Genomic DNA, 12,758 nt, shown 5'->3' with positions numbered 1-12,758 from the left:
TGAGGGAACTGCCAGCACAAGGTAGAGACAGTGGGTAGGAACACTGAGAGCAGGGAGAAGCAGCTTCCCCCTTGGACAGTGGTGAACTGTGATGTTGGCTCCTTTATTTCATAAGCTTCCAGTACCTAATCACAAACATGAAACAATCCTGTTAAGATCCTCTCATGGCTGTTTCCATAACAATAATGTATCAAGAGTGAGGCGATGTAGGCAGGAGGCTTCCAGCAGATCACTGAGCTGAACCAATTCATCTAAATTGGTGTAAACATGGGGAAGGAGGCAGGGAACAAAAAGTAAGCAGACCTAGTCCTTTCATTTATTTGTGTCTCGAATGTAGAAGCCTACTCCTGCTAAATTATGTTGCACCATGCTTTTTGCTGGTGTGAGAATCACCAGTGTATCCAAGATGAACAATGACAGAATCACTTCTGCCTTCAGTGTTTTTCAGTCTTACTCCTTTTTGATGTCCACAGTCCGCATCTGACAATCTAAATTGTTAAGTCATTATAGAAGAACAGGCTCAGAAAAGGGACAAAAACAATGGTTTTATTAAAACCAGAAGCATTCAGTGCTTTTGGCTCTTAAATTTTGCCAATAAGCAATTCACACATACAGAAAGCTAATTAACAGTTTTTCAAGTGTTTACTTTTAAATAATTTTACAACTGATAACAAACAGTTTTAATTCCAAAAGATGTAAACATTTGCTTGTGCAAATCAACTTCTACACACATTATGGCTTCTTACGTTCGTCTCTTGCAACATTATCAGCACCTACAGCATCTACTTAACATTACCCTATTGCTCTAAAAATAAGTTAAAACCATCCTTTCATATCAAGGTAAAACATTCCACTGCTCACAACTGAAAATACTAGGTACCTATTGCAGAATACACTGATGGATTAAGTTTTAAGACTTTTCACTTCTAGAATAAACCGCACATTTATTTTGAATACGTTCTAATAATTCTCCAGTGTGTTTACACATGTCAAAATATAATTTGTTTACCTACTCAACAAGGAAAATATGCTCCAAATTTACTCCAGTAGAAATAAAAAACATTGTTTCAAGTAGAGCTGGTGTAAGGTCCAACTTAAATATCAAAGTCATGCTACAACACACTTAAAACTAAGTAGTAAATAAATTTAACTACCAATACTCAGCATCTCACATCTGTTTTGTTTTAAACGTCTGAGAATATTTTTTAAAACTTGGTACTTAGTTTAATACTGAAAAAATTGTTTTGGAATGTGCAGCACATTTTTAGAAGCTGAGATAATCAAATATGAGATCTAACATACATTTGTAAAAATGAGTTTTGTTTTAGAATTCAAATTTGGCTGAATCAAGCAGCATTTATAAAAGTTTCAGTAAATGCAAAAAACCTCAATGTAAACCAAATTGTTATTTGCAAAAGTCCATGACTCCTACAGTTAAAAATTTAAAATACAAATAATTGGAGCTAAAAAAAAATGAATCATACAAATTTAGATTTTCCAAAGGTTAACCAAGCTACATTTAGCTATCATATTAAATCTTACAAATCTACTGGCTTTGCAGCTGGTAGAAGTTTCACTTTAGATATTGGATTCTTTGGAGAGCCTCTGTAACAAACTCTTTCTTTTCCTGAAGCACTTCTTGTGATTGTTGACTTTCCTGGGGCAGCACCTGGAATATTTATATTTGCATTAACTTTTAAACCGGGTTTCACTGTCTCATGATTAGTTAGATCTTCTAGAACAGACTTTGATGGATGAAGAGTCTCTCTCTGTTTGTGGATTCCAGCAGTTCTGACAGAAACACCAGACTTGCCCGATGGATTTAATGGTGGGCAACATGACTTGGATGCTAAGTCTGGCTGCTTATGAAATATAGACACCTGCATGTATGTACTTTCACTTCCAAGGGGCAAAGCCACAAAATTTGAGGGCTTTTCAGTGCAGGAGGAGAGTGCAGAATCATAGCTCAAAGATTTAACAAGTGGTGAACCAACACCACTGGCTTTGAGCAGCGGAGAGCTCACAGACCGCCTGTTAGCCTCCAGTAGGGAATTGATTCTTCTTACAGACTGCCTGACAGGAGTACGCTGAAACTTCAGGGGTGCTTTGCTTTTGCTTGAAGAACTCGGATCATTTACGGAAAGCTTGTTGAACCATTGTATGTGGTCAGAAACAGTTGATGTTTTAATTAAAGTTTTACCAGAATTTTCAGCTTGCAAGTATTGGTTGCCTACTTCATTTTGTGATTTAGGCAGCTGTGATGCAGGAAGCTGTCCTGCTGCAGAAAGTTCAGCAGTATCTTCTTCCAAATTACAGATTTCTACCATACACTTTTCAGCTGTTTTTGAGTGTGTTAATTCTATTTCCTCTTTTCTTCTGAAGGAATCTAATTTGTTGAAGTCATCTTTTGATGAAGTGTTCTGAACAGTCCACTTGTCTTCCCTGGTCAGTACTTGAGGCACAGGAAGTTCTGCTGTATTTTTTATACCTGGTTTTGGGACCTGAAGTTCAATCTCAATAGAAGTTTTGAAGTTTTTCTCCAAAATTTTAAGGTCATCTTTTTTTAATTGCTGTTTATCAACAGCATGAAGTTGATTAGATTCTTGCAACAGCTCTCTGGCTTTTGTATTTGCTAGATTTTCAGAAACTTCTTCAGTCAATCCTTTCTCTGAACTGAGTCCCAGAAGGCACAGAGCTTCATTTAATGTTTTGCTTGCTACATCTGAGAAGGAAGATGTTTTATCACCTATCACTGGATTACTTCCAGATGCAGTGAAGGCTTCCTTGACTTTCAGTAATGTTTCTGCAGTTGAACTATTTTCCTCTTCACAAAGCAAAATTTCTAAGCTGTTGTCTTGCTTGCTTACAGTTGTAGATTTGAATTCATCTGGAACAACTGGCAGCTTTCCAAATATCAAACCAGATTCTGAAGAAATGATTCCCCTTTCAGGGTGTCCTGGCAGAATTCCCTCATTCCTGCCAATTGCTTGTGAATCTGTAACAGTAGGACTATTCCATGACATTCGGTGAACTACTTTATCGTGATATTTTGGAGTTAGCAAGTTTTCTTCTGACTTGCTCACATTCTTTGATCCTTAAAATAAATACCACAATGCTTAAAAATATTATCTTGCCAATTTAATGATCATTATAGGCAAACTTCTTGCTAAAACCCACTAATTATTAAAGTTGCACTGAGTTTAAAGATGTCATTACTCCTTGAAAAAAAGATCTTTAAAACCAGAAAAAACTTGAAAAGATTGTAACATTAAGAACTGAAATCGCAACTCACCTTGCTTAACAAAATAGAACTACTAAAATGCAATAGAAACACAACTGTCCTAATCAGATTTTTTTTTCCCCTAGAAGCCACTAATGTTCAAGTAACTATTGTCCTACTAGCTAGAAGCACTTTCAATCTAATTGCTTTTATACCTTTATCCATAAAGTTACCTTTGCTTCACAAAAGAAAAAGTTTTCCCCACCTAATATATTCTGTTAGATATTCACCTTTCTTAGGGAATTTTTCACCAATACATGGGCTGAAGAGTACATCCCCTTTTGTACATTCATTTCTGCTTTCCAAACCTTGTTGACTTGCAAGACGCCTTCCAATATTTTCAGATCTATTACCAACCACGGATCCCGACGCAATATTCTTGAACAAACAAAAATATGTTAATTAACTACTTTCACATCAACTTGCAAATTAGAATCTCATTTAGAGAGGAACCTCTAGGAAAAGGCTATGCATATTTGCCATAGCAGCCTTTTTATGTCCATACTTCACCTCCCCCTCCATTCTCTACAGACCCAGCGAGGGAAGAACCCACCTGCAGTACGGTAGGCTCAGCCACACTCTGAACATAGGTGTTCTGTACTATCAGAATTTCAGGAACTGTAAGACCTACTTATCACAAGTGTGGTGGATTGACCCCAGCTGGCACGTAAACTCCCAGCCAGCCATGTGCTCACTCCCCCCACTTCCCAGCAGGATGAAGGAGAGAATTGGAAAGCCAAAAGGAATGAAGGGAATAGAAGAGAAAAAAAAAAAAAAGACACACAAACTCCTCCAAACCCACAACTGAAAAGCAATCACTCATGACAAGTAGGCCAATGCCCAGCCAGCCCCTCAGCACTGGCTTTTTTGCAGTACTTCCCCCACCCCAGTTTGATTGGTGAGCGTAACTTTACGTGGCATGGAATAGTTCCTTGGTCCCTGCCCAAGCCTCTCTCCATCCCAGCCAAACCCAGCAGATGCCGATGAGTTACTGCTATGAAAATAAACCCAGGGCATCTTGTACTTCAGACCAGGTCCAGTTATGTTGTGATCCCTCCACTGCCAAGTAAGTCCTTCCTGCTACTGAAGAACAGTGCCCAAAACTTCGGATTAAAACGTGTACAGTAACAGTACCACTGGGCCAGAAACAGAACACTTACCGTTTCTCTGCTGCTTTTCCCCAAGCCAAACTTCAAGCGTAAAGACCTACGAACCATTTCTTTTCGGCTAATCTTTGGAGAAAAACAACCTGTCTTTCCTGATTCAGCCCTAGGAGGACAGAGGGGAAGAAGTGACACATTAAAAAAAACTCCACCTCTTCAGGAGGGCAATGAAAACACCCTGACAGTTGTTTATGTTGTTACTTCCTCTGTTTTTACTACTTTTACTGCCTTCTAGCTGAGCTTTTTTAATATGTACAGAAGACTACTATACCAGATCTTACTTTGTTTTGAGATCCACTTTGCCATAGTGGAAGAACTGCTTGATTTTAAGGTTCCTATTGAAATCTGGTATGTTCTGAACACCAAAAAAGATAATTTTAAAGACAGATTAGTATTTTACATATCATTAATCAGGGGGTCCAGATCTACTTTCCAGCTGATCTTCAGTTTCAGATTGTTAATGCAAATTACCTGTATAATTTCTTGCTTGTATGTCTTTTACTTCTTCTGTTGCCTGTACTAGAGAGATGAATTTCACCACCAGTTGAAGGAGACAGTGAGGTTTGGGATGACTCAAGAGACACACAAGGGCTTGCTTCAAACTGAACTACAGGAACAAAACCATATTTAATAAAATAAATACAACTGAAGTAACTGTTAAGTCTTAAAAAAAAAATATTTTTTTCCAATAAACAGCACAGATTTGTTTGCTTATTTTGTGGCGTGCTGGCATGAAATCAGCTTGACTTCCACTTTAATATTAAATGAAACAGTTGCTTGTAGCATCCATAGAAGTGGCTGGATTGCTATTAATTGCATGCTACTGGTATCACAACCTCAGTAAAGTTTCCACACCACTATCATCAGATCAGTTTCTCAAATTTAAGAGCTTAATAATAAAAATTAGATTGTATTATTATTATTTGCAGTGTGCTTTGTCAAATACCAAGCCACAACAGTTAACAATGAGAGTCTCTACTAAATTTTTATTAAACAGATGCATTACTACTATCTTTAGAAAATGTCATTGCTCTGGTTTGCTTACCCATAGAAACAGGAAATTATTATTATTTGCAGTGTGCTTTGTCAAATACCAAGCCACAACAGTTAACAATGAGAGTCTCTAGTTTACTACTAAATTTTTATTAAACAGATGCACTACTACTATCTTTAAAAAATGTCATTGCTCTAGTTTGCTTACCCATATAAACAGGAAATAATTTCATGCTCACTATGCAATTAATAAACAAAAGCAAGAAGTTTTATACTATTCAACTGAGGAGTAAAAAAAAAAAAAAGATTGACGTTCAGGCAAAATAAAAATTTAGATTGGCCAGCTTCAGCTAGCAGCACATTAAGGAACCAAACAAAAATAAGAGCCTGACAGTAGCACTCTAGTAGAATGAAGCAGTATTAAAGCATTGTCAAATAAAAGTAAAACTTCTTCTATAGTATTTTGAGAATGTTTAGCTTATAGATAAAACAAGAGGTAACTGGATTCAAGGAAGAACCTTTACAATAACAGCAATTACATTTCACATAGAGCTAAGACCAGCTATTCAAGTATTTAGGAGACAGAAGGTGGCTACTCTTTCAAAAGGTTGGAAAAATGGGCAGCCTTCATGGATTTGGGTGCTAAGACAAATGTGAGTGTAACCTAGGTGACACAGAGGGACTGAAAAAGCTAAGAGACTTCAGGACTGCAGATTTCAGAGGTCTTACAACAGAAAACTAGAAACAGAGGTTTGTTTTTTCTCAATCCATGTAACATGACAGTCACTAATGAACATAAAGAGACTATTTACTAAGACAGGAAAGGAGTGAAAGGAACACTCTTAACTGAAAATTATCAATGGCTACCTAAAAAGAGCGTACCTTTAAATTAAACACCACAAACAATCAATTCAAGCAGCAAGGAAAAAAAATTAAGATACTGTACCTGATGCTGGTGTTGAGCTGCTGTTAAAAATGCTACTTGGTAAAAACTCAAAAGCAAAACTATGTTTAAAAGATCGTCTCTTCTTGCTGGACAAGCCCTGAGAGCAATCAGCTGGAAGCTTACGCTTCGTACTTGGAGTAAGAACCACTGGAGTCACAGATGAAAAGACTGAAATTAAGAAAATGAAAATTTGTAGTAACAGCTTAAAAGTTTGAGAGTTCGCTAAAATATAAACAATTGTTTTGCTTGTTTGTTTATTTAAACTCTGAAAGAAAAGGTTGTAAAAGCTTAGCCAAAGTACATGCATTTTGAACAGGCAAAGCAATCAGTATAGCTTAGATTTTATTTTTGTTTGTTTGTTTTGTTTTTTCTTTTTAATAGGCTGAAGTATCAGAAAGGAAAATCCCAAACCACATAATATAGGCATTAGGAGGAAAAATAAAGTACAGTCATCTTCTGTAAGTTTAAGAGACAGAATATAAGTGAAAGCATCACAGTTCTGGCAAATTCCTTCTCAAGATGATAAAAAGCTGCATTACTGCATGGAAGCCTTACTGTGAATTAAATAAAGCAAGTTCAGTTGTGCAGTCCTAGAACTACACAGCCCATTGCTGCAGCGATTGTAGTTGCTCCAAGAAGTTGAGTAAATGCAGTATCCTCAGTAAATATGTATCTATATTCAAAGCTTTAAACAATTTAAATGTAATTATTAAGTTATAGTTCCTCAGTTTAAAAACCGTGGAATATAGGTGACAAATCCAGAAGATACTGCATTGGCTTTATTTAGTACAAATACACCAATACCTACCGCTTCTGTTTTGTTGAGGTGTAGTGGAGGGTGTTCTGTTAGATTTAAATTTACTCAGTGCTCCACTAACTATATCTGAAATGCAAGACACAGCAAGCAGTCAAATTTAAATAGGAAGCCTGTCTTGCTCTATTTTCAATTCAAGTTTAACTTGTATTTCTTCAGAGAGAAATAAAGCAAATCAGTTTAAATGGTTGTTTTAAGAAAACTGTAGTCCAGGTCTTCTCACCAACTTAGCTTTGGCTGCTTTCACAATAGCTATTATTTTTGAGTTTTGAAAAAAAAAAACAAAAACAAACAAAAAAAAACAAAAACACCAGAAGTTCCTTGTAGAAAATTCTTCCAGTAATTATAAAAGTATATACCTTCTGATTTCTAGTAGGCAAACCTAGAAGGTATCCACTGAAGTCTTTCTCACAGAAAATCTCACAAACTTTCTCACTTTACTGCAAAGTCACCTTCAAGCTGAAAAGCTCTTACAGCTTTGAAGTTAGGCCCAAATTTTGGTCTTGCAAAGAAATAACATCCTGTGAAACATGTGGGTTTGTCTTCAGGTATTTGGTTTGAAAGGCAAAACTAAACCTATCAAAATATATACACAAGATTTAAACTGGTTTTCCTGCCTTTACTAAAAATACTTTAATATTTCTAAGTGCTCCACCAACCTATAGTTTTATTTCCATGTTTTCATAGCAAAGCTTAGCAAACTACAAGCCTGTGGTACTACTTTTATGGTGTCTGGTAGATACCAAGTAGTTTTAAAAACTCATCTTTGAAAATAAAGTGTAGCAAAGCTATGTTTTTCCTCTAGATGCAGTAAGAATAGAAGCTACTTATTCCACAAAATTAACCAATTCTGACTGCTTCTCCTCAAAATTTTCATATTCACATTTATCCATTTTGCAATTCCAGGATGATCTCTCCTCTTCAGAGTAGAAAAGTACATTATACAAAAAAACCCATTCCTTAGCTAAACATATGGAATTATAAATCCTTAAACCTGACAGCAATTGAAATTAATATTCCAAGTGCAAAAGCTAAACACATACTTGTGTTTTTACAGAAATATGTATGAATTCAGTGTTATAGTGGATTTGAATCAAGTCAAGCATATGCATTCCATAGGAGTTCCTCAAAGAGAATGTAGAAGAACAGAAAATATACCATTTGATTATCCATATTTGGCAAAAAAAACTGATCCCTATTGAATAGTCCAATTGAAAAGAAACACCACAGATGCATGACCTAAGAGCACACAGTATCCAGTAATATTCAGTGTACAGTTACACTTCAAAACACAAGTTAGTGACTCTAATTCAAAACACACACCATGTATATCCTTGCCTTCTCATGACCTGACTTACTGAAGTATGCAATAACTTTCGGTGTCCAAGTATCATTTAAAAAACAGCAAAAAAAAAAAAAGTTTATCAGTGTTCTGCAACAGTATTTTAAGTTGACTAATGAAAAAAAATGGAACATTACTCTGGCTTCACAAATTTGAACAAAAGCAAAACAACTTCTTTGGTGGACAACAGATGTAGTAGAATAAACTCAGTAAACATACAATAAAGTGGTGTGAAGTCTTACGTACATTTTTGCAATTCACACCCAAAAAGTTTCACAGACATTTATTCTGCTTGTGGAAGAAGCAAGTGCTTAGGACCTGCAAACCTCAAGTCTCAAAATAATTCTATTTTAGTTGCTGAAACTTCCACCCAACACACCTACCCCCAACACTTCGGTGCCTCCTCTTCTTATATTCACTGGGAGATTCATTTTCACTGTCTTCGTGGCCCCACAGTGAGGGAGTAGATTGAAAGGCATCAACACCTAACATTGCAGGAATCTTCTCCAAGATAAATTCTGGTACTTGTCCTGAATTAGTTAGGAAACATTGTTTTTGGAAGTTATTTAAAACGTTGATAAGAAAAAGTGTCTTGTTGCACATACTTGTGCACATCTTGATAGACACTTATCTTACCAATTTCTGCCGCATGCTCAATAAGTGTTTCCACAACAGCAGCTTGCAAGCGGATTTTTTTTTCCGTGCTGGCTGACATCTTTTCATTCTCGTGCGCGTGCAAGAGGTTAGGAGCAAAAATCACTGCCAGATTACTGCTATCCATCCTGTTCTCAGTGGATCTTAACAAGAAAAGGTTAGGGTAGTTTTTTTTAGACAAATTATCAGGACATAGGCAGCAGAGAGAGAACAGAACAAATAGGACAAACGCATTGGGGAAAAAAAAAATACAGTCATTCACTTGAGCGTTCACATACTGAGATTAGTGTGTAGGCTTCTACACCCCAGGCTAGGAAGTCACGTGACTATTATCGGAATCAAGAAGTTATAGACCCTGGTCAGTTTTGGGGAATGCAAGCTATCAATTAGTTTATGTTAATTTTATCGGTTGCTCCCCTCTGCTTTCAGAAGAAGATAAGGAATACAGCTATGAAAGATTGGAACAAAGTCAAGTCTCAGGAAAATAAAGTTTCGTAAAGAAAATATTTTGTATTTATGAAAGAAAAAACATGGAGTGAACTCTAGTGAAGGACTGTAGATGAAGTTTGAAGTCACAAATCAGTCACAGCAGTTGCCTTGAAAGAGAAGTCATTAAAAGGAACTGGAAGCTCTTTACAAGCACTCTCTTTACACTGACCTTAGGGACACAGTTCTCAGAAAGTTGAAAAAGTATCTCAAAGCTTCAATTGTTCTCTCTGCCATCAAACAGGACAACAACACAGTTGCAGTTTTCTTCTCGTTTCCTAGCTGCTGAGCTTTGAGAAGGCCCTCCTGCAGGTGAGGTGGAAGGATGGGTTCTGGCAGCTCTCTAAAGAACTGTTTAAGGAGCCCTGCAACATCACACGGCAGTGCAGCTGAGAGGCAGTTTTCACCTTGATCCAGTTTACTCTGGAATTGTTCATAAGAAACATGTTTTAAAGTCTTCAACATAACATCAGATTTCTAAGTTTAGGCACTAATTCTCTATCCCCTACCAGAAAAGGCAACCAGATCTTCCAATATTAAAATGGGAATATGACTGAATAGAGTCCAAAAAATAAAACATGCAGTTGAGCAAGTGAAATGAAGGTTATTAAAAAGAGGCTTTGGAGAATACCTTTAAAGCTTTTAAACGAACAAGAGATCCAGACTTTCTGAAGAGTCCCTCCGTATGAACATGTTCTTCCAGATATTCGCAAGTATCAACAAGGAAGCTGAGAAGAGAACAGTAACATATTCCTGACACTCAGAGAAAAGCTATTTCATGATAAATAGATAAAATATAGAGGACAGTTTTCCCCAATTACAAGAAACCTAAGGAAATACAACTGAACGATAGCTGTGGCTCTGAAATTCCCATCTAACTTCTGCAATCCTCCTTCCCCAACTGGAACTGTATTTACATCTCCCATAAGCTGTAGCAGGTCTGGAATAAATATTACATTACCTTTTATGACACGTGTTCCATACTATATACAGTGAAGTAAACATAAATTTAAATATGCAGTATTAACTTACGTTGGAACATAACCATATTCTGGCACAAGTGATTGCGGTAACGCACGAAAAGATACTCCAAATATTTTACCCTAAAATACAAAATGAAACTAATGTTATTCAGAAGTTGATAGAATTACCAACTACACCTTACAGAAAAAACACCTATTTCACAAACAGAAATGTAGTTAAGACAAAAAACAAAGTCTTTCAGATAAGACAGATGAGAGATATTGTCAGGAAAAACACCATCACCTCTAGATACCTGAGCCTGTGCTGACTCTAGTCACAGGTAACGCCCGAGACTACTCTGAAAGAATAGGAAGGTTTTCTGCAGTACATTTAGCACTTTATATTTTACAAGGAACCAGTTTTCTTAGTTTCCCCCAAATCAGTATGGAAATCAGACTCTTCTGGAAACTCACCTTCTCACATTGACTAAATGCTAATTTTCTTCAAAACCAACACAGCATATTTTGAAGAAAAAAAAAAATGAACAAAAAAAATTGAGACACTCAGCACTGCTGTTTCATGGAGTATTAAATTCAACAGAATAGTCTAGAATTTGAACTCCCACATTTAGCATTTGCATTTAAGAAATTCCTACCACTCTATTGCCTTATAGCAAGACATCAGATTATCTGTTACATACTAGAAAATGAGCAAATTCTCCAGTCATTACTACTGATGCTCATCAACAGTGTTTTAAAATGTTTTTTCGAGGTTGCTGAACAGTTGTCTTAGTTATAGAAGCCCACATTTCAATGTAACTACTTGTACTTTTACTTCTTGGCCCCACTTCTTTTCTATTTACATTCACAGAACATGGAAGCCAGCCCCGCCCCTAACCAGAACAGGGTGGGGATCACAGACGAATGCAAACACTTAGTCATTTATACCTAAAATTCAAAGTGCTGACCATGTTGGGAAAATAGTTAATCAATAACTAACCCATTAGACCACTTCGGGCCATCCTGTCCTACAGAAAACAAGCAGATCATGATAAGGAAAGAGAAGCAATGTGTTCTTCATTGTATTCCAGGTTGCTACTAGAAGTACAAAAAGAAAACTAACTCCAAGATTTGTTTTTCTCTATTTACAAGATTGCATAATAGAGAATTCCATTCATAACTGATAGCCTCACTTTACTAGGGATTTTGCAAAATATCACAAGTTATGATTTAAGTTCTTAAAGTTATGTCCATTCCGTTACAATAGAAACCGAATGCTCCCTGGCAAAATAGATGTTATTGTGTACCTTTTCCTACCTTGCTCAGCTGTGATTTAAACACACATTTTCTTCCTTGCATAGAATTGAAGCACTACGGACAGCTATATAGACACCTTTTATTATGACATAGATACTCTATTTACAGTTTCTATTACCTTGCCTTTAGCAGAAAAAAATAAAGTCTAGGACCATATGTTTGATAATAACAAGGGGGAGGAAACCAATTCTAACTTCACTCTTGCTCTCTCCCTCTCCAAAAGACCCAACTCAAGCACAGGTTTTTGCAACTTCTTAGCCTTACACTGACCAAGGGTAACTGCAGTATTTTGTGGTATTTTCTCAGCGATCCACGCCTTATTATGTTAAGAGTTTACCAGAAGATCCATGTTCTGAAGTGGACTTCAGTTAAGCATAAACTAGCATAAAAGACACTATGCTTTTAGAAACTATAGAATAACTACGTGTTCCACAAAATAATACGAAGACCGAGATTTAAATTCCACCGCGAATGACGTTAAGCACAGTAAAGCATAAAAAGCTCCTGCACAGTCCAGAGGGGCGCCCGAGACACTAAGGCACGCTGACAAGCCGAGGCACAGCTCTTCTTCCCCCTGCTCTGCCTTACACCCCGACCGGGGGGGCCACCGCTCAACCGCTCTCTCACTAACCCCCGGCGTGGCTCTACCGACGGCTGCCCGAGGCGCTCGCCGAACGAGGAAAAGAGGGAGAAAACCCGACTTTTCCCCTCTGCGGCGATTAAGACGCTCCTCACGGGGTGAGATTACAGCTTCGCGGTAACGCCACTGCGGCCGCCCCGGCGGGGACAACAGGCCAGTTC

General features: G+C 37.2%; 1 protein-coding gene across 1 annotated transcript; it reads right to left on the bottom strand.

Annotated features, from left to right (window-relative positions):
• Window positions 1–1,538: 1,538 nt before the first annotated feature.
• On the bottom strand, window positions 1,539–10,775 carry ARHGAP11A (Rho GTPase activating protein 11A). The gene is made up of 10 exons (XM_008940972.1): window positions 10,711–10,775; window positions 10,310–10,406; window positions 9,851–10,101; window positions 9,175–9,335; window positions 8,922–9,068; window positions 6,383–6,550; window positions 4,915–5,050; window positions 4,441–4,549; window positions 3,511–3,658; window positions 1,539–3,094 (listed from the first exon to the last, which is right to left on the bottom strand). The coding sequence occupies exons 3-10, from the start codon at window positions 9,913–9,915 to the stop codon at window positions 1,539–1,541; spliced, it is 2,490 nt and encodes an 829-aa protein (XP_008939220.1). The 5' UTR covers window positions 9,916–10,101; window positions 10,310–10,406; window positions 10,711–10,775.
• Window positions 10,776–12,758: the final 1,983 nt, after the last annotated feature.

This window comes from Merops nubicus, unplaced genomic scaffold (genome assembly GCF_000691845.1).
Source record: "Merops nubicus isolate BGI_N331 unplaced genomic scaffold, ASM69184v1 scaffold24435, whole genome shotgun sequence".
NCBI lineage: Eukaryota > Metazoa > Chordata > Aves > Coraciiformes > Meropidae > Merops > Merops nubicus.
The sequence above is the reverse complement of the archived record's forward strand: the minus strand, read 5'-3'. Positions and strand labels throughout refer to the sequence as shown.